This window comes from Dendrobates tinctorius, unplaced genomic scaffold (genome assembly GCF_039654945.1).
Source record: "Dendrobates tinctorius isolate UK_male_01 unplaced genomic scaffold, ASM3965494v1 ptg000030l, whole genome shotgun sequence".
Lineage (NCBI taxonomy): Eukaryota > Metazoa > Chordata > Amphibia > Anura > Dendrobatidae > Dendrobates > Dendrobates tinctorius.
The window spans coordinates 65,634,841-65,658,260 of NW_027361698.1; the positions used below are offsets into that span (position 1 = coordinate 65,634,841).

Sequence of the window (23,420 nt, forward strand, 5' to 3'; positions counted from 1 at the left end):
CTCCTGGTGTTTCCTCCCTCTTCTAATGTACCTATACCCGACATTGCCATTTCTGTGTGTGGTTCCACTATTACTCCCCAGCAACAGGCCCGCTGTCTTGGGGTCATACTTGATTCCGAGCTTTCCTTTGCCCCCCACATTCGATCACTGGCTCGCTCTTGTCATCTGCACCTCAAAAACATTTCTAGAATCTGACCTTTTCTTACTTTTGACTCTGCAAAAACTCTTACGGTTTCTCTTATTCACTCGTGTCTCGACTATTGTAACTCTCTTCTAATCGGTCTCCCTCTTACCAAACTCTCCCCTCTCCAATCTGTCTTGAATGCTGCAGCCAGGATCATATTCCTCACCAATCGTTACACCGATGCCTCTACCTTGTGCCAGTCATTACACTGGCTACCCATCCACTCCAGAATCCAGTACAAACTTATTGCCCTCACCCACAAAGCCCTCCATAGCTCAGCACCACCTTACATCTCCTCCCTTGTTTCAGTATACCACCCTACCCGCACCCTCCGTTCTGCTGATGACCTGAGGTTAGCATCCTCAATAGTCAGAACCTCCCACTCCCGTCTCCAAGACTTTACACGTGCTGCGCCAATTCTTTGGAATGCACTTCCCAGGTCAATACGATTAGTCCCCAATCCCCACAATTTTAAGCGTGCCATGAAAACGCATTTATTCAGACTGACCTACCGCCTCAACACATTAACCTAACCTATCCCTGTGTGGCACAGCCAAAAGTTTTACCATAACCAGGTTCCCCGCATCATGTTCCCACATGCTTTATGCATCCATCAGCCCTCTGTTTGGACCAGCCATAATGTTACGTGTGTAACAGTACAGACACAATCAGGGCAACTGTTACCACCCACCTTTCGTGTCTCCCTTTTTCCCTCATAGACTGTAAGCTTGCGAGCAGGGCCCTCATTACTCTTGGTATTTTGTTATAATCTACTGTATGTGATTATTGTTATGCTGTAATGTCTAGTGTCTGTACAAATCCCCTCTGAAATGTAAAGTGCTGCGGAATATGTCGGCGCTATAGAAATAAAATTTATTATTATTATTATTACCAAAAAATTCATTTTTGGTCCCATCTGACCCCATGACCTTCTCCCATGCCTCCTCTGGATCATCCAGATGGTTATTGGCAAACTTCAAACTGGCCTCAACATATGCTGGCGTGAGCAGGGGGACCTTGCGTGCCCTGCCTGATTTTAATCCAGGACGGCATATTGTGTTACTAACTGTAATGTTTGAGACTGTGGTCCCAGCTCTCTTCAGCTCATTGACCAGATCCTCCCATGTAGTTCTGGGTGGATTCTTGATCTTTCTAAAAACATCCTTACCCCTCAAGGCGAGCTCTTGTGTAAGAAACTGCAGGAACACAGCATGCAGCAACCGGCAGGAGGCAGAGCAAGGGTTAACAGGTTTATTTACAGGGGAAATATTCCACGCAGGGAGGTAAAGAGTTAAACAGTAGTAAAGGCACAGTACAATACAACAGTTCAAATCACGGCAATTAGGTAAGCAAGAGTATCATGAAGTCCTAACACTGTAGCTTCTGCTGCGTACTCAATAGCGCCAGCAACGGCGGGCGCAGCGCCTGCTCCTGGATGGTACTGTAATCGTTGTCCGTCTTCCGGCGGCAGTGGTCGGTGTCCGGTACCTTCCACTGCCCCTTGTCCATATACTGCTGTGACTATTAAAGGCACGGGCCATAGACCTGTACGAGCCCAATGTGGCTCCTTAACTGTCTTAATTGATGTAGTAAGGTCACAAAGGTCAGGACAACTATTCTGTGTCCATGTCAGGGTGCGAGCGTCAGTCCTATGTGGTCTCTCTTGGACAGCGTGTGTGCGGTACTCACGGTCACGTCGTGTACGGCACCTAGTACTCTCTGGCTGTCACTGGACACACACCACACGTCCCGCTCTCTCTGGTCCCTGCTGTTGGTGGCGGACGACGCTAGTCTGCTTGGCGCTGGTACTCCCGGATGGAGCACTCCTCTCTATGACTCCTGCGACACTCGACTCGGCTCCTCTCTGGGTGCACGGCTCTCACTGCTGGCACAGCTCTGCCCTGCTGGCACGGCTCTGCTCTGCACGGCTTTCTGCTGACACAGCTCAGCGCTGCACGGCTCTTTCCGCAGGCAACGGGGGCTCCTTCTATATGGCCCGGTCCTCACGGTCACGTCATGTACGGCACCTGGTACTCTCTGGCTGTCACTGGACACACACCGCACGTCCCGCTCTTCCTGGACCCCGCTGTTGGTGGCAGGCGACGCTGGTCTGCTTGGCGCTGGTACTCCCGGATGGAGCACTCGTCTCTATGACTGCTGCGACACCCGGCTTGGCTCCGCTCTGGGTGTACGGCTCTCACTGCTGGCACAGCTCTGCCCTGCTGGCACGGCTCTGCACGGCTTTCTGCCGACACAGCTCATCTCTGCACAGCTCTTTCCGCAGGCAACGGGGGAACCTTCTATTTGGCCCATCACCAAGCCAGTCCTCTCGGGTGAGGGAAGCAGAGCACGCCGCTCACCGCTCTGTGCTGCCCTGTGCCGGTGCCAGACTCCCCTGCTTCGCACGCTTTTCTTTCTCATCCTGGGACAGCTGGAAGCGCCGTCTCACTCAGGCTTCCCCCAGACAGCAGGGGAAGGTCAGCCTCATTCAGGCTTCCCCCCGGGAACAGGAGTTGCAGTCTTTTCAGTTCCGGACCTGGCAGGTACCCGCAGTCTGGTCAACCACCCTACACTTGCATGGAGCCCCAGATTGAGGAAAAAAAATTTCTTTATGTCCCAAGAACAATGACACCTGTAGCGACCATAATACTGACACCTTCAGCACACCCTTCAGCTTACAATTTAATTAAGTCAAACTTATTATTTCTAGATACATTCCTGTGTTATATCAGGATGATATTTTCAGTCAGATTTTATTGGAGGGCCATAGATGCATGGCTAGAAGGGGGTCGATATTTAGGTAATATGCGGTCACCAAAAATGCATTCTAAACCTCTCAATACTCACAGATGGTTATCGGTCAAAGGCTTCTATAAATGAGCAGGAAATAAATGCAACATGTGTAAATATTTAATCAACAGTGGCACCACCAGCAATTCACACTTGTGAAGGTAGAGACACACGTGACAATTAGACAGATTAAGTTCTCAATCTTTTACTTAATTAATTTGTATTTATTTTAAATCATTTTTCTAACACAGATTGCCTCAGAATGTGGGGAACATCAGACAGACAACAGTAATGGGCCAGCCATACACAGTGAGCATAAATATAGTTCTAAACAGTGTGCAAAGAAATTATTTTGTCAATATTCTAATCTACTGGTATCCTAAAATCGTTAGAAGATGCAAAGTCAAGATTTCATAAAAACGTAAGTGATACACGGTACATCAATTCAACTATCAAGTGTCTGCATACTGCCAAAAGTATATAGCAAAAGTGCTAGTGCATGTGTGCAAAAAGTATCTCTAGTAGAGTGTCCGTACCAGAACAATAGACCGAGATCAGCTGTTGTGGAAAGTAATGTACCTTTAACAGGGTCAGACTGGGGTGCCTAGGGCCCACCAGGGGAATTGACTCTAGGGGCCCACCCCATGGCTACCATAAATGGTTTTATTATGTGTTCATTTTTTGGCCTCTCCCACTAAAACGTGCGCCTTTTAGCAAGCTGTACAGTGCGCAAAAGAGAACGCTCTCAGCCTCCTATATATCGTACACACTGTACTCTTGGCATCCTATATCACATACAGACCGCACTCTCGGTCTCCTACAACAGATACTTTCTATAAGAGGCTGAGAGTGTGGTATGTACAGTATATAGGATGCCGATATTGCGGTATGTACGGCATATTGGCCTCGTATATGACATGCAGACTGTCGGCCTCCTATTACGCCCCCTATAAGACAGAGTGTCGCACTCCTATTAGGCCCCCTATAAGACATACAGACAGTCAGCCTCCTATTAAGCCTCCTATGAGACATGCAGAATGTTAGTCTCCTATTAGGCCCCCTATAAGACATACTGAGTGTCGGCCTCCTGTTAGGCCCCCTATAAGACATACTGAGTGTTGGCCTCCTATTAGGCCCCCTATAAGACTTACAGACTGTTGGCCTCCTATTAGGCCCCCTATAAGACATACAGCGTGTTGCCTCTGTACAGACCGCACTCTCTCCCTATGTACGGCATACAGGAGGATGATAGTGCGGTCTGTACGGTCGGTATACTGGCCTCATATGACATATTAGGCCATATAAGAGTGTGGTGCGTGTGTATCTTTTCTAGGAGGCACTGGCAGAGATTGTGATCTGTGATGCTGCATCATGTCATGTGTATGACCAGGGCCAGATTTGGGATTTGGATGTTTCGCCCCCAGCAGTTTGCCCCCGGATGTTTCGCCCCTGGATTTTTCGCCCTCAGCAGTTTGCCCCCGGATATTTCGCCCCCAGCAGTTGTCCCCCGGAAGTTTCGCCGCCAGCAGTTCGCCCCCGGATGTTTCGCCCCTGGATTTTTCGCCCCCAGCAGTTCACCCCCGGATATTTCGCCCCCAGATTTTTAACCCCGGGCAGTTCACCCCACGGATGTGTGTACCCTGTTTTGCCATGTTTTGCCTATATTGTGAAATATCCGGGGGCGAACTGCTGGGGCGAAAAATCCAGGGGCGAAACATCCAGGGACGTACTGCTGGGGGGTGAAACACCCAGGGGCAAACTGCTGGGGGCGAAAAATCCGGGGGCGAACTACTGGGGGCGAAATGTACCTGGGGCGAACTGTGGGGGCAAATTGCTGGGGGCGAACTGCTGGGGACGAAACTTCCTAAAACCGCCAGATTTAGGCAAAGTGAGGCCCTAGGCCAATTTTAAAATGGGGCCCCAAATGCTAACATATTGCACATCACACAGAAGCATTTCGGTTGTAGTTACATGCGCTGAGTTCAGGACGCTGAATCAGTGTGATCGACAATATTGAAGTCGTTCAACACGTGTTTCCCGGCCTCTTTCCACCGTCTGAGAAAGAATGATGGGGACAGAACAATCACTAATGGATTAATCTGTCCCCATACAGTATCATGTTATCAGCAGCACATCTACAGTTTCCATATAATATAATGTCCCCCATAGTCCTCCATATAATATATTCTGCCCCATAGTCCTCCATATAGTATAATACACTCCTCAGTCCTCCATATATTAAAATACACTGCTCAGTCCTCCATATAGTTTAATACACTCCTCATAGTGCTCCATATAGTATAATAGACCGCCAGTCATCCATGTAGTACAATTCACTTCCCATAGTATAATGCACCCCATAGTTCTTCATATAGTATAATGTATTCCCCATAGTCCTCGATACAGTATAATGCAGCCCACATATAACATAATGCAGCCACCCCATAGAACATAATGCAGCCACCCCACAGAGTATAATGCAGCCCTGCCATACAATATAATGTAACCCCCATAGAATATAATGCAGCCCCCCTCTTATAGTATAATGCAGCCACCCCTTAGAGCATAATGTAGCTACCCCACAGAATACGATGTAACCCCGCATAGAATATAATGCAGCCCCCCCTCATATAGTATAATGCAGCCCCGCCATAGAATATATGGCAGCCCCTTATATAGTGTTATGTAGCCCCTCCATAGAATACAATGTAGCCCTCCTCATATAGTATAATGCAGCCCCAATAGAATATAATGTAGCCTCCTCATGAAGTATAATAAAGCCCCCCTACAATATAATCTAGCCCCCCATAAAATATAATGCAGCCCCCCGTAGAATACAATGTAGCCTCCTCATATAGTATAATGTAGCCCCTTCATAGAATGATGCGATCACCACCATAGAATATAGTAAAGATAATACAGCCCCCCATAGAATATAATGTAGCCCGAATAGAATATAATACAGCCCACCTCCCCATAGAATATAATGTAGCCCCCCATATTATATAACAGCCTCCCCCATAGAATATAATGTATAATGTACCCCCCATGGTATATAACACAGCCCCATAGTATATAACACAGCTCCACATGGTATATAGCACAGCCCCACATGGTATATAGCACAGCACCATGGCATACAGCACAGCCCCCCATTGGTATACAGCACAGCCCCTCATTGGTATACAGCACAGCGCCATGTTATACAGCACGGCCCACATGGTATTAAGCATAGCCCCACATGGTACACAGCACAGGCCCACATGGTACACAGCACAGCTCCCCATTGGTATACAGCACATCCCCCCATTAGTATACAGCACAGCCCCACATGGTATAAAGCATAGCCCCACATGTTATAAAGCACAGGCCCACATGGTATAAAGCACAGGCCCACATGGTATATAGCACAGGCCCACATGGTATATAGCACAGGCCCACATGGTATAAATACAACAAACAGGCAAAGGTATAAAACAGCATGCTGTATAGTATAAGCTGATAATATAGGATAGTCATAGGATCAGTCGTACATAATATATAGCAAAGGGATGTGGAAACCACATAAATTACGACCAATGGATCCAATTGTCAAGAGTAAAATTAGATACTTTATTGAAAAATAATAATACAAGACGGGGAGTGGGGAACAAGTGTACAGGAATAACAAAAGTGCAGCAGTGCAAGAGGACACGTGGACAAGGCCTGGCCGTATATATCATATATGCACAAAACTTCTAGAGTAAAAGTTAGTGTAATTACCAACTCCACAATGGCAAAATAGTACCCAAACAGCCTAAAATAGGACAGGGGGAATATGTAAAACACAAAGTCCCCTGTTGCTGTGTTTACTATGCTAATTAGCCAGAAAACAGTTTCTTGTAGTAGATGTATGCTAAATTGCATCAAGACCATAATTGGTTCCACATACATAGGCAGTAAAATCTGCCAAAGGATAACTATCCATGTATATGGTCATAATCTGCTAGCCCACATGTGAGTGAGCAGTACTGAGGCAGAACATACCTTTGGAGTGGAGAAACCTAGAGTGGCCAGGCAGTCCACGCGTCACCCCGACGCGCGTTTCGGAGGAAATCTCCTTTCGTCAGGGGGCCCCTGACGAAGGAGATTTCCTCCGAAACGTGCGTCGGGGTGACGCGTGGACTGCCTGGCCACTCTAGGTTTCTCCACTCCAAAGGTATGTTCTGCCTCAGTACTGCTCACTCACATGTGGGCTAGCAGATTATGACCATATACATGGATAGTTATCCCTTGGCAGCTTTTGGCAGATTTTACTGCCTATGTATGTGGAACCAATTATGGTCTTGATGCAATTTAGCATACATCTACTACAAGAAACTGTTTTCTGGCTAATTAGCATAGTAAACACAGCAACAGGGGACTTTGTGTTTTACATATTCCCCCTGTCCTATTTTAGGCTGTTTGGGTACTATTTTGCCATTGTGGAGTTGGTAATTACACTAACTTTTACTCTAGAAGTTTTGTGCATATAAGGTATATACGGCCAGGCCTTGTCCACGTGTCCTCTTGCACTGCTGCACTTTTGTTATTCCTGTACACTTGTTCCCCACTACCCGTCTTGTATTTATTATTTTTCAATAAAGTATCTAATTTTACTCTTGACAATTGGATCCATTGGTCGTAATTTATGTGGTTTCCACATCCCTTTGCCACATGGTATAAAGCACAGCATCACATGGTATGCAGCACAGCAGCACATGGTATACAGCACCATGGTATACAGCACAGCCCCACATGATATACAGCACAGGCCTCTTCCTCCTCTGGACCCCTCTTCCCTTCTCTTCCTCCTCCGGACCTCTCTGGCCTCCTCTTACTTCTCCAGACCCCTCTTCCCGCCTCTGGACCCCTCCGGCCTCCTCCGGACCCCTATGGCCTCCTCCGGACCCCTCTGGCCTCCTCTTCCTCCTCTTGCCCCCTCTGGCCTCCTCTTCCTCCTCTTGCCCCCTCTGGCCTCCTCTTCCTTCTCTGGACCCCACTAGCCTCCTCTTCCCTCGTCTTCCTCCTCTGGACCCCTCTGGCCTCCTCTTCCTCCTCCGGACCCCTCTGGCCTCCTCCGGACCCCTCTTCCCTCCTCCTGACCCCTCTGGCCTCCTCTTCCTCCTCCGGACCCCTCTTCCTGCTCCAGACCCCTCTGGCCTCCTCTGGCCTCCTCTTCCTCCTCTGGACCCCTCTTCCCTCCTCTGGACCCCTCTGGCCTCCTCTGGACCCCTCTTCCTCCTCTGGACCCCTCTTCCTCCTCTGGACCCCTCTTCCTCCTCTGGACCCCTCTTCCTCCTCTGGACCCCTCTTCCTCCTCTGGACCCCTCTTCCTCCTCTGGACCCCTCTTCCTCCTCTGGCCTCCTCTTCCTCCTCTGTACCCCTCTGGCCTCCTCTTCCTCCTCTGTACCCCTCTGGCCTCCTCTTCGTCTTCCCTCCTCTTCCTCCTCCAGACCCCTCTGGCCTCCTCTTCCTCCTCTGGACCCCTCTGGCCTCCTCTTCCTCCTCTGGACCCCTCTGGCCTCCTCCGCACCCCTCTGGCCTCCTCTTCCTCCTCCGGACCCCTCTGGCCTCCTCTTCCTCCTCCGGACCCCTCTGGCCTCCTCCAGACCCCTCTTCTCTCCTCTTCCTCCTCCGGACCCCTCTGGCCTCTACCATGGAGACTTTGTTTCCCCTCCTCTCCAGGGACACAGACCACCCGTCACCCACTCACTCTAGACTCTACTCACCGGACCAGAGCAGAGGAGGAGCGGGAGCAGCAGCAGGGAGAGCGGAGCTCGGCGGCGTCCTCTTCTCTCACACGCTGGCTGCTATGCTATTAGTCAGCCAGCTACAGAGCTGGAAAGCAGAGCGCGGGGCATTTCACCGCCCATCAAGAACAGCGCTGACATCACGTGGCAAGGTCCTGGGGCTGGGTGAGTCAGAGAGACCCAGAGCCAGCAAGGGGGTCGCCCGACGCCGCGTCAGCGCTTCAGACGGGGGTATGCAGGACCCGTGCTGCCTCGCGCTATGGTATGTGCACGCGCGCGTCCCTTCAAATCATGGGACACGCTTTTAAAGGGCCCACGCACTTAAAGGGGCAGCATTTTTAAAGGGCCCCCAGCGACCCTCGGGGCCCACCGTGCATTTACTCGGTACCTCGCCAGGCCAGACCGAGCCTGACCTTTAACGTTGATAAATGCTAGGCTATAGCCGCTGCTGTCAGACGTCGCTCTACCCCGGCGTATTGTTCGAGTTTCTTTCAGGGGGTCTTGTTGTCTGTCAGATGTTCCCCACATTCTGAGGCACTCTGATAATTTATGTGTGTTTATTTTAAATCATTTTTCTAAATAAAATATTGAGATTTTAATCTAATTGTCACATGTGTCTCTACCTTCACAAGTGTGAATTGCTGTTGGTGGCACTGTTGAATAAATGTACTAGTGACATTGGCTATTGTCCCTGTGGACCGACAGAATCTTTTATGATGACATGTGCAAATAAGAAAAAACAAACAAACACAAATTCGATAAATACTGGACTATTAACTTTCACAAATTGTTATACACAACATGTTATTTATTGTATTTTTGCGATATTTGTAATCTCACATACATTGGCTTGTACCAGCCATAAAATAAAATAGCCAAACACCTACAAAACATTAATAGTAAAAAATAGAACCTATCACATTGCAGTCAAGCATTTCATAGCCACACATAACGGGAATACTAACAGCTTTTTATCCTTTGGTATTGAAAGAGTAAATCCACCTTCAAGGGGAGCGGATTGGCAAAAGAAGTTTTTTCTTAGAGAAGCCCTCTGGATCATCAGGTTAGACACTAAACAACCTAAGAGCATGAATTATATAAAGGATAATATGCTCATATTAAAGAGCAGGTCTTATGTTGTTCTATATATGTTTTATTGCAGGTTAATTATCAGGCTTTCCTCTGCTGATCCTTCACTCCGTATGTGACCTACATTTCTGTGGCTTGTAAGGCAAGATCTCTCAATATATAAAGCAGTTATATCCCATTTAGCAATATTATAATGCTGGATATTTATTTATTTTACTCATTTATTTATCACCATTAATTCTACAAAGCTTTACATAGTTAATGTCAGGAGTCAGTGGGAGGGCGTGGGCCTTTTTATATATATGGCGGAGTCAAGCTAGGGTAAGCAGCCCTGACGAAGAAGGTCAGAGTACCTTTGAAACGTGTCGGTGAGTTGGCCTTTTTGAGCTCCCATCCTTAGATTCCGGTGACGTCACCTAGGTCATGCCCCCTCCAAACCCTGCCACTGTTCGGCGGCGCCTCGCGGCCTAAGCGCACCGCCGGTCATGGCATTTTGTTCTGCGGAGATGGTGGAGGTAACCTCTCCTTGGGGGGGGATGCTCCCCGGGTTTTCTCTTACCCTCCCTCCTCTGCATCAATCCCAGCCATTAGACCAAACGGGATATTTGAATCTACATGCTCAACTGCACTTCTCTAGCACCAGTCATATTATACTCTGGACACATGTGCTCTCCCATGACCAACCACAAGTCCTTTATTTTACCTACAGCAGTATATGCAACTATTATTTCATCAGGGGTAGACCCCACAGCCTATGGTTACCTGCTACTACTACACACTATATACAACATTTTTTCTCCCCCCCCCCCCCCCCCCCCGAGTGCACTTAGCATTATTATACTGCATGTGATTTGTTCATTCAGCCACTCTGTGTCATTCAATACTTGTTACTTAGTATCTTGGCCTGACTATTGGGACAATTTACGTCCATCAATTCAAAACAGCTTCAGCTTTAGCACGGTGTCTTCTCTCTTTTTCTTCCAATTTTATTGTGACACACTCAGCACAGAAGCTGTCTAGGCACCAGCAGCTTAAGCTCATACTGATTATTTTTGGAGTGCCAGTGTACGTATATAGTGTATTTTAGGATTTTGATTTAGTTTTTCCTGGATATCCTATTTTAAACTGATGGAATAAAGATTTGGACATTTTATTGTTTCATCTGCCAATCCAATTTTCCTTTTTCAGAGCTATTATTAATCTAAATGTTGCTGTAGATGCTGTGAGTCCCTGGGGGGGGGGGTGGTAGTGGCGCCCTGGGCAACTGCCCATTTAATCTTCTCCTACTGCCGGCTCTGCCCACCACCAATAACTGTATTCCAGGTATGTCACATGTGGTCACTTACCTCAGCTATGAAAACAACCACAACACAATCCTGTTTTTCAGCGGCAGACAACTCTGAGAAAAGGGACCTCAAAGTATCCATCAAGTAGCTCTGTTTGTCTCTCTTTACAGTAGGGATGCCAATAACTATAGACACTGCGGAGAACAGACAACATGTAATCATGTAACATAGCTACCAGAATCCTGATAATTTCCACAATGTTAGGTTTTGGCTTAAAAGGGACACTTGCAACAGTAACAGGGTGATTTTGTTTAAGGTAAGTAGAAATTAAATCTAGTTTTTTTTATGTTATAGTGGCTGCACAGTGCTGTTAAGCAGCAGGGGTTCAGGTCCGGCAGGGGGGCCGCTCGCTGATCGCTGTCACACACAGCAATCTCGCTGGTGAGATCGCTGTTGTGTCACAAAACTTGAGACTCAGCAGCGATCTCGCTAGCAAGATCGCTATGTGTGATTGGGCCCTAAGTCTAGGATTCTGTATATAGCTCTGTGGCAAGAGTTTATGGATCAATAGATTTAGGTCAGATTCGTACTAGTACATTTCACAGTCCACGATGCCAAGTCTGGCAATGTGTCTCCCAACCCAAACTTATAGCAACACATGCCTATGAGGCTGTATGTTTAGGTCGGGAGACACTTGGTCAGTCTGGGCACTGCGTTCTGTATACAGAGAGTGAAATACACTCATGTGGAGAACCCAGACTTACTATGGAGGCTTTACATCGCTCTGTGTTTAGCTCGTGCAGAAGCTGCACTTCAGAGTGGTGCTTTCTGATGAGGATAATGATGGTTATCCCCTTATACTTCATATTCAAGCAAAGGTCACACCCAGAGCTCGGTGTGCATGCAGCACGTGTCCAAAAAGTGTCTGCTGAGCAGCCGGTTTCTAAAATGTCGCTGTGGCTGCATCAATAGATGTTTGCCTATAGTTAATGGCTGTACAGTTTTGCAGAAAATATTCACATCAATACATATGAAAAACATGACACTACTTCATGCTACAGAGGGTCCGGAAAGTATTCAGACCCCTTTAAATTTTTCACTCTGTTTCATTGCAGCCATTTGGTAAATTCAAAAAAGTTCATTTTTTTCTCATTAATGTACACTCTGCACCCCATCTTGACAGAAAAAAAAACAAATGTTGAAATTTTTGCAAATTTATTTAGAAAGAAAATCTGAAATATCACAGTCATAAATATTCAGACCCTTTGCTCAAACACTCATATTTAAGTCACATGCTGTCCATTTCCTCGTGATTAAAATGCAATAACGGGCAATCAAAAGATCCTATCTGTTAGGGCTGGGGGAATGCACCGAATAATAAAAGATGGTAATGCGGTGCGTTTGCAGCCCGGGGTCCACCGTGCAGAGATGGTAAAATGCTGCTCGGTAATGGCGGACAGAAACTGGCGGTATAGCAGATACATGGGTTAACTTCACCCGGTGAATAGGAGGGCAAACCCTGTTGCTTCACTGGGCCGCAATACCGCAGAGTCAACACTTGTGTTTTGGTCACAGGACCCTGCCCCAAGGACACGGGGTGAGTCCCTCTAGACCCACCAGCGTTCGGCGCCGCAACTGCGATGCTAGGGAGAAACCCTTACTAAACGCTGTGCCCTGTTAACAGCCACAGGGCACAGCTGATAGCTCAATACTGCATGAGGTACGTACAGCGCAGCTCTGGCGGACGTCACTAACCAGCCTTAGCTTTGGGCTGGAAAGCGCATTAGTGGCGACAGCGCCGCTCAGGCTGCTTTCGCTGAATGTGCAGTACCGTAGTGCCTAATGTAGTGTGGCGCACACCGGCGCTAGCATGTGATGGGAGCTGGGAGCACTGTGGCGCTATGAAGTGCCACTACCCGGCGCTGACTGGAACTCTAAACCCTAACATACGTATCAGAGGGAAGGGGTTTCATAATGAGTCAGTCAGCGTTTCACAAGCATCCATCATCACACATACCACTACAAATTACAGACTATACTAGCGCATGGCCGAGCGGCCATGGAAACCCTTTATAGCAATGTCCTTCCAGGACCTTCCTGATGGTCCAATCCGAGCTGTAGAAGGACCTGAGCGTGTGACCCCCAACCTCCAATGAGAGGTCGTTCCATGGGCATGCTCAGAAGGCTGCAAAAAGGACTTAGCCTCTGGAGCTGCTCGCTGCTGGCTAGTGCGGATTGCCAAAGCTGACCCAGAGGTGGCAGCAGCAACCAACCTGCCAGTACTAGCCTGAGCAAGACACTGTGAACGACGTCTTTGCTGTGCAGGCTCCCCTGCGGCTGAGACTGAATGGGAGACCGCAGAAGGCAAGGCTCGAGATTCCTCCTGTGCAGGGGCATGAATCCGACGCCTAACACTATCTGCACCAAAGCGGTATCATTAAAAACATCAGCTCGGCACGCAAAAAATAAACCCTCGCCCAACTAAAGATCACGAAAAATGGAGATGCTACGAGTCTCGGAAAGTGGCACAATTTTTTTTTTATTTTTTTTTTAAAACAAACTTTGGAATTTTTTTTCACCACTTAAATAAAGAACCTAGACATTTTAGGTGTCTGCGAAGTCGTAATGATCTTGGGAATCAAAATGGCAGGTCAGTTTTAGCATTTAGTGAACATGGTAAAAAAAACAAAAAAAACTGTGGAATTACATTTTTTTTGCAATTTCACGGCACTTGGAATTTTTTTCCTGCTTTTCAGTACATAACCATATGATAAAATCAATGGTGTTGAAAAGTACAATTCGTCCCGCAAAAAACAAGCCCTCACATGGCCATTTTGACCAAAAAATAAAAAAGCTAAGGCTTTGGGAAGAAGGGGAGCAAAAAACAAAAGAAATAAAATTCCTCTGGTCATTAAGGGGTTAAATGCCTTCACACAAGTCCAGTCCTCTGCATGCCATCATATGACACACATTGGGGTTGATTTACTCAAACTGTTCAGCAAAAATTGAAGTCTCATGGTGTCTCATGGTGCCTGGTTACACTTGTCTGTGAACAGTAGCAGTCCAGGTACATTGTATTCTCTATGGCTACACTCGCCCTCTCCCCCGGTGATGAGGCGAAAAGCATGATCTACTTGGGAGTGTACTCTATGTTCTCCCCATGTTCACGTGGGTTTTTGTAGGGTACTCTTATTTACTTGTACTCACCACAAAACATATCGCTAAGGAATTTTTGACTTCTAATGAAAGTCATCCTGTGTAATAGAGAAATTATACTGTGAACACCACTGGGGACAGAGAACTGCAGAATATGTTAGTGCTATACAAGTAACAAATAACATTTTTCCATTTTCCTTCTGTCCATGTACAGGACTTTCTGTATGCTTGTGATGTAAGGAGGAAGAACGGGCTGCGGGTACCTGCATTGAGCTGGGTCCGCAACTGTCAAGGATGCATCCCATGTTGTCCGGGGGAAGGAATAGGGAACGGACAGGTCCCATGACCTTGGAAGAGGAGGCGTGTTTAAGCAGGAAGCAGAGCTGAAAGCGCACGAAGCGGCAGAGGGTTTCTCCGCCATCAGGGAGAGCACAGCAGGGGGAGCAGCATGCTCCGCATCCAGCGCTGCAGAGCCGAGACAGGCCGCGGACCAGGCTTACCCACCCTCTTCAGCGGGACTGTGACTGAGGAGAGTGCCATGCGCACTCAAACGTCAGGCAGCGCTCGTACAGTGAAGTGTGGGCCGCCTACAGGACACAGGCGCGTTTTCCTCTGCTGACCAGCACGCATCATTCCACCTTTGTTACAGGGATTCCTGCAGCTTCCCTCACTTTGTCTGCTCAGGCTAATGGACTAAGGGCTCAGCGGGTAAAACCAGAGATGCCCGCTGCCGCCAGAAGATGGACCATTGCCAGAGGACCCCATCTGAGGGCTCTACGCCGGCCGTTACTGGTACTACAACCCCCTGCAAAACGAGGAGGACCAGCTGGAGTCACGATAAGTGCTGTTTAAACCTCAGACTGCCGCAATTATTTCCACTATTCCTTTAATTCTTGTTCACTGTTTATTAACTCCCTGTGAGGAGATGACTTTCATCTTTACTGTTAAATTAAATAATATTGTTATACAGTATGGCTCTGCACTCCCTGCGAACTGCATCCCAGCACCTGCTTACAGCGACATACCAGGGTCAGTTGTTTTTTTTTTCTGTATACTTGCATCATTATCTTATAAGGGTATGTTCACACATGGAAAAGACAAAGATTCAAACGCACCACTCAGATAATACTTTAACACTTTTTTTCAGCAGAAATGCATAATATAACTACTAACTAGTGTTGAGCTTTCCGATACCGCAAGTATCGGGTATCAGCCGATATTTGCCGTATCGGAATTCCGATACCGAGTACTGATACTTTTTTCGTATCAGATACCGGAATCGGAAGTCCAAAATGCAATGAGCCACTTTTGTGGCTCTGATTGGCTGCCGAAATGACGTCATCATGATGCGCCGTCAGTTCGGGCCTTCGGGGGGGCTGTGCCGACTGTCCGGGGGTCTGTGCCGGCCTGCCAGTGGTCTGTGCAGGCTCCGGGGGGCTGTGCCGGCCTGCCGGGGGGCTGTGCTGGCCTGCCGGTGGTCTGTGCAGGCTCCGGGGGTCTGTGCAGGCATCGTCCGATGGGACTACAACTCCCATCGGGCGATGCCTGCTACCATGACAGTGATTGACACATTAGCCAATGATGGGACAGTAGTAGTCCCATCATCCGGCTAATGTGTTGAATGTAAAAAAAAAAAAAAAAAAATTTACATGCTACATACATACAACATGCATACTACATATATACTACATGTAACATACATACTACATGCAACATGCATACTACATACATGCTACATACTTGCTACATACTACATACATGCTACATACATACTACATACATAATACATATATACTACATGCATGCAACATACATACAACATGCATGCAACATGCATACTACATATATACTATATATACTACATGTAACATACATACTACATATATACTACATGCTACATACTACATACATGCTACATACTACATACATAATACATATATACTACATGCAACATACATACAACATATATACTACACGCATACTACATATATACTATATATACTACATGTAACATACATACTACATGCTACATACATGCAACATACATACTACATACATAATACATATATACTACATGCATGCAACATACATACAACATATATACTACATGCATGCAACATGCATACTATATATATACTACATGTAACATACATACTACATGCTACATACATGCAACATACACACTACATGCTACATACATGCAACATACACACTACATGCTACATACATGCAACATACACACTACATGCTACATACATGCAACATACACACTACATACATTCTACATACATACACACTACATGATACATACATGCAACATACATACTACATACATGCTACATACTACATACATACTACATATATACCACATGCATGCAACATGCATACTACATATATACTGCATATATACTACATGCATGCAACATACATATATGCTACATACAATACATACATATAGACATACAGTACATACTCACCGTCACTTGTCACTTTGATCCCCGAAGCCATTGTCCCCTTGAGGAATAAATATCAAAATAAAAAAACACCAATATACTTACCCCGATCCGCAGAAGTCCACGAGGGTCCCACGTCCATCTTGCGTGGAGAACAGCAGCATCAGCTGATGCTACCGTTCTCTACCAGCTCCAGGAATACAATGACGGAAGGTAGGTATCCTACCGCACTGTATTCCTCCACCACTTTAAAAAAAAAAAAAGTCCCTAGTCTCACTTTATGCCATTGCTGCGTGGCCACGCAGCAATGGCATAAAGTGAGACTAGGGACTTTTTTTTTTTTTAAAGTGGTGGAGGAATACAGTGCAGAAGGATACCTACCTTCCGTCATTGTATTCCTGGAGCTGGTAGAGAACGGTAGCATCAGCTGATGCTGCTGTTCTCCACGCAAGATGGACGTGGGACCCTCGTGGACTTCTGCGGATCGGGGTAAGTATATTGGTGTTTTTTTATTTTGATATTTATTCCTCAAGGGGACAATGGCTTCGGGGATCAAAGTGACAAGTGACGGTGAGTATGTACTGTATGTCTATATGTATGTATTGTATGTAGTATATATGTATGTTGCATGTATGTAGTATATATGCAGTATATATGTAGTATGCATGTTGCATGCATGTGGTATATATGTAGTATGTATGTAGCATGTATGTAGTATGTAGCATGTATGTAGCATGTAGTGTGTATGTATGTAGCATGTATGTAGTGTGTATGTTGCATGCATGTAGCATGTAGTGTGTATGTTGCATGCATGTAGCATGTAGTATATATGTAGTATGTATGTTACATGTAGTATATATAGTATATACAGTGGGGCAAAAAAGTATTTAGTCAGTCAGCAATAGTGCAAGTTCCACCACTTAAAAAGATGAGAGGCGTCTGTAATTTACATCATAGGTAGACCTCAACTATGGGAGACAAACTGAGAAAAAAAAATCCAGAAAATCACATTGTCTGTTTTTTTTTCATTTTATTTGCATATTATGGTGGAAAATAAGTATTTGGTCAGAAACAAGCAATCAAGATTTCTGGCTCTCACAGACCTGAAACTTCTTCTTTAAGAGTCTCCTCTTTCCTCCACTCATTACCTGTAGTAATGGCACCTGTTTAAACTTGTTATCAGTATAAAAAGACACCTGTGCACACCCTCAAACAGTCTGACTCCAAACTCCACTATGGTGAAGACCAAAGAGCTGTCAAAGGACACCAGAAACAAAATTGTAGCCCTGCACCAGGCTGGGAAGACTGAATCTGCAATAGCCAACCAGCTTGGAGTGAAGAAATCAACTGTGGGAGCAATAATTAGAAAATGGAAGACATACAAGACCACTGATAATCTCCCTCGATCTGGTGCTCCACGCAAAATCCCACCCCGTGGGTTCAGAATGATCACAAGAACGGTGAGCAAAAATCCCAGAACCACGCGGGGGGACCTAGTGAATGAACTGCAGAGAGCTGGGACCAATGTAACAAGGCCTACCATAAGTAACACACTACGCCACCATGGACTCAGATCCTGCAGTGCCAGACGTGTCCCACTGCTTAAGCCTGTACATGTCCGGGCCCGTCTGAAGTTTGCTAGAGAGCATTTGGATGATCCAGAGGAGTTTTGGGAGAATGTCCTATGGTCTGATGAAACCAAACTTGAACTGTTTGGTAGAAACACAACTTGTCGTGTTTGGAGGAAAAAGAATACTGAGTTGCATCCATCAAACACCATACCTACTGTAAAGCATGGTGGTGGAAACATCATGCTTTGGGGCTGTTTCTCTGCAAAGGGGCCAGGACGACTGATCCGGGTACATGAAAGAATGAATGGGGCCATGTATCGTGAGATTTTGAGTGCAAACCTCCTTCCATCAGCAAGGGCATTGATGATGAAACGTGGCTGGGTCTTTCAACATGACAATGATCCAAAGCACACCGCCAGGGCAACGAAGGAGTGGCTTCGTAAGAAGCATTTCAAGGTCCTGGAGTGGCCTAGCCAGTCTCCAGATCTCAACCCTATAGAAAACCTTTGGAGGGAGTTGAAAGTCCGTGTTGCCAAGCGAAAAGCCAAAAACATCAATGCTCTAGAGGAGATCTGCATGGAGGAATGGGCCAACATACCAACAACAGTGTGTGGCAACCTTGTGAAGACTTACAGAAAACGTTTGACCTCTGTCATTGCCAACAAAGGATATATCACAAGGTATTGAGATGAAATTTTGTTTCTGACCAAATACTTATTTTCCACCATAATATGCAAATAAAATGAAAAAAAAACAGACAATGTGATTTTCTGGATTTTTTTTTCTCAGTTTGTCTCCCATAGTTGAGGTCTACCTATGATGTAAATTACAGACGCCTCTCATCTTTTTAAGTGGTGGAACTTGCACTATTGCTGACTGACTAAATACTTTTTTGCCCCACTGTATGTAGTATGCATGTTGCATGCATGTAGTATATATGTTGTATGTATGTTGCATGCATGTAGTATATATGTATTATGTATGTAGCATGTATGTAGTATGTATGTTGCATGTATGTAGCATGTAGTATATATGTAGTATATATAGTATATATGTAGTATGCATGTTGCATGCATGTAGTATATATATTGTATGTATGTTGCATGCATGTAGTATATATGTATTATGTATGGTGGCTCAGTGGTTAGCGCTGCAGCCTTGCAGCGCTGAGGTCCTGGGTTCGAATCCCACCAAGGACAACATCTGCAAGGAGTTTGTATGTTCTCCCCGTGTTTGCGTGGGTTTCCTCCGGGTACTCCGGTTTCCTCCCACATTCTAAAGACATACTGATAGGGAATTTAGATTGTGAGCCCCATCGGGGACAGTGATGATAATATGTGCAAACTGTAAAGCGCTGCGGAATATGTTAGCGCTATATAAAAATAAAGATTATTTATTATTATGTAGTATGTATGTTGCATGTATGTAGCATGTAGTATATATGTAGTAAGTATGTTACATGTAGTATATATGTAGTATGTATGTTGCATGCATGTAGTATATATGTAGCATGTATGTAGTATGCATGTTGCATGTAGTATGTTACATGTAGTATATATGTAGTATGTTACATGTAGTATATATGTAGTATGTTACATGTAGTATATATGTAGTATGCATGTTGTATGTATGTAGCATGTAATTTTTTATTTTTTTTTACATTCAACACATTAGCCGGATGATGGGACTACTACTGTCCCATCATTGGCTTATGTGTCAATCACTGTCATGGTAGCAGGCATCGCCCGATGGGACTTGTAGTCCCATCGGACGATGCCTGCACAGACCCCCGGAGCCTGCACAGCCCACCGGCAGGCCGACACAGCCCCCCGGCAGGCCGGCACAGACCACCGGAGCCTGCACAGCTCCCCGGCAGGCTGGCACAGCTCCCCGGCAGGCCGGCACAGACCACCGGAGCCTGCACAGACCACTGGCAGGCCGGCGCAGCCCCCCTGGCAGGCCGGCACAGACCCCCGGAGCCTGCACAGACCACCGGCAGGCCGGCACAGCCCCCCGGCAGGCCTGCACAGACCACCGGAGCCTGCACAGACCACCGGCAGGCCTGCACAGACCACCGGAGCCTTCACAGACCCCCCGGCAGGCCGGCACAGCCCCCCGAAAGGCCCGTACAGACCCCAGAGAGGCTGTACAAGGCAAAAATAGGGTTTTTCTTATTCCGATACCGGAAGTCCCATAGACTTGAATGGGACTTCCGGTATCGGAATCGGCGATACCCGATATTTTTTTTTAGATCGGCCGATACCATCCGATACGATACTTTTAAGTATCGGACGGTATCGCTCAACACTACTACTAACACATCATGATGTTAACCCAAAAATCAAAACAACCATAATGGTAATGTGTGGCCTGGAACTGGTAGAAGACCCATATAGTTCCCCCACGTAATATGAGGACACACCAATAAGTGTGGAGTACTCCCAACAACATGCACAACACCAGAGAAATGGAGTAATCATAAACCACAGAAAAAGAGATTTATAAATATCATAGAAAATACATCTTTATTGAATTAAAATATCAACCATTTATAATGCATGAGGCTTTTTAGAGGCATAGCCCAGGTAAGACAGCAAGGGATCACCGCAATGAATTTAATTATAAACAGTGGTGCAAATATACAGATATTAGTGTGCAAGGTACTAATGAATACTGCAATAGGCCCAAAAGTTCATATTAAAACACCAAGCACCTACTATGCATAAAAATTAAATGCACCTACTGCAGGTAAGTATCTAATGAAAACACCGGGATTAATGCCCATAGTGGCCAATACATATGTTAGCACTTATCCAAAGAATCAATAACACAATTCAAATCAATATAACTACTTTTATTAAGGACACCATAGGACACATTAAAATCACAACACAAAAAGACACATATTAAAAAAGCAAAAAGAGGGGGAAGTGGAACAGCACATATATTCCATATGACCACAAATTACATCTGAATAAAGTGCAGTGCATTTATAAAGTGATTTCTAGTAAAAAAAACATGCATAATAGTAAATAAATCCCATATTAAATCAAATATAAAAGAAAAATTTCAAATACTAACCAGGATTCATCATAAATGTGCCGTCACTGCCACCCCACACTCCAACGCGCGTTTCACACGTTGCTTCCTCAGGGAGTGATAGAGCACAGGGGCAATGAGGGGTTTATATAGGGCAATAATCACCCATGCACCAATAGCAGTATATCCATACATGTGCATCCTAATTAAAATGATTATCGCCCGTCATCAGTGACGTTGTATCAATACAGGTGTCTCCTAATCAAAAGGCGGTGCGTGTGGCCAGGTTATAAGCGGCACTCCATGTATTATTACGGTGTGTGCGCCGCCTGTCACGAGCGGCAACGTCCCTAGAAGGTGCCGTCGCACCCATCGCGACGTCACAGGCGAAACACGTGACCAGGCGGGCCCACGCACTACATGTGGCCAGATAATAGGCGGCGCTTCATGCATTGTCCCGGCGCGCGCGCGCCACCGTCGCGAGCCTCGCGGCAACGTCACTAATGGGCTCAATCGCACCCATCGTGACATCACAGGCGAGACACGCGACCGGGCGAGCACATACAGGAGAACACACCAAGCGCACAATATCCATCAGCTACGGGTTGTTGCCATAAGAAACAAAACTATTGGTGACGCCTGTGACGTCACGATGGGTGCGACTGCACCTTCTAGGGACGTTGCCGCGAGGCTCGTGACAGGCGGCGCGCACACCGTAATAATACATGGAGCGCCGCTTATAACCTGGCCACACGCACCGCCTTTTGATTAGGAGACACCTGTATTGATACAACGTCACTGATGACGGGCGATAATCATTTTAATTAGGATGCACATGTATGGATATACTGCTATTGGTGCATGGGTGATTATTGCCCTATATAAACCCCTCATTGCCCCTCTGCTCTATCACACCCTGAAGAAGCAACGTGTGAAATGCGCGTTGGAGTGTGGGGTGGCAGTGACGGCACATTTATGATGAATCCTGGTTAGTATTTGAAATTATTCTTTTATATTTGATTTAATATGGGATTTATTTACTATTATGCACTTTTTTGGACTAGAAATCACTTTATAAATGCACTGCACTTTATTCAGATTTAATTTGTGGTCATATGGAATATATGTGCTGTTCCACTTCCCCCTCCTTTTGCTTTTTTAATATGTGTCTTTTTGTGTTGAGATTTTAATGTGTCCTATGGTGTCCTTAATAAAAGTAGTTATATTGATTTCAATTGTGTTATTGATTCTTTGGATATGTGGCTTTTTGGTTTCATGATGCTTTTTTGTCCATATCATTGATTAATGTTGTAGGTTATTTGCACTCCTATATTTTTGGTTAAGTATATTCTGTCTTTTTAGGAGGAACCTCTTTAGTGATGGATTTCAAAAGTCGGGATGCCAGTTGGCTCACACAAATTTCTACAATTTTTGGGGATAGTACAGATAAGAAAAATGATATTAGTAATGATGATTTTGAGATGGACAAACAGCAGCTAAGGGATCTGTTGCTAAAACGCACCAAGACTTGGTGGAATAGTAAAACGTTAGAACAATATATACAAAAAGGTCTTATCCCACGTGGCCTGAGAATACAGGTGTTCCCCTCTTTTCCTGTAGAGGATAAAATTGTTGTACAGAAGTGGGAAGAGGCATGTCACAAATGCTCCCAAATATTCCTTGAATTACTGATTTCTCTTGATCATAAAAAGCTTGAGGTACTAGAGGGTCAAATACGTTCAATACAGGATAAATTAAAGGAAAAATTATCCCTTAATGAGTTAAATATTTTTGAGGGGGATCTTAATAAGAGCTTTTCTAAGTGGGAACAGGAACTTAAGGAAACCAAGACCAGCAAGTTTCAAAGTGATCAAATGGACTATCAAAATAATAGAGCATATAGGTGGAAAACAAAACAAAATCGATCTCGTTCTGAATCAATCAAGTCAGCCTCCAGCAGTTCATCTCTGCAGTCTATGGATATCGGTGACAGAGAATCCGCGACTAATTTCAGGCGATATAATACCCGTCAGGTGACATATGGACGGAAAAATAATAAACGTCAGGATTTCAAGCAAAG

General features: G+C 45.7%; 1 protein-coding gene across 2 annotated transcripts in view; it reads right to left on the minus strand.

Annotated features, from left to right (window-relative positions):
* LOC141086257 (alpha-1,3-mannosyl-glycoprotein 4-beta-N-acetylglucosaminyltransferase B-like) overlaps nucleotides 1-23,420 on the minus strand; it is a 145,300-nt gene that overhangs the window by 98,815 nt on the left and 23,065 nt on the right. For both annotated transcript variants that reach the window (XR_012231557.1, XM_073572137.1), the window contains exon 3: nucleotides 11,182-11,315. Coding sequence is in view for 1 of the 2 variants with exons in the window: in XM_073572137.1 (XP_073428238.1) it covers nucleotides 11,182-11,315 (134 nt within the window). In the remaining variant the exon portion in view is untranslated. The remainder of the gene's footprint in view (nucleotides 1-11,181; nucleotides 11,316-23,420) is intronic.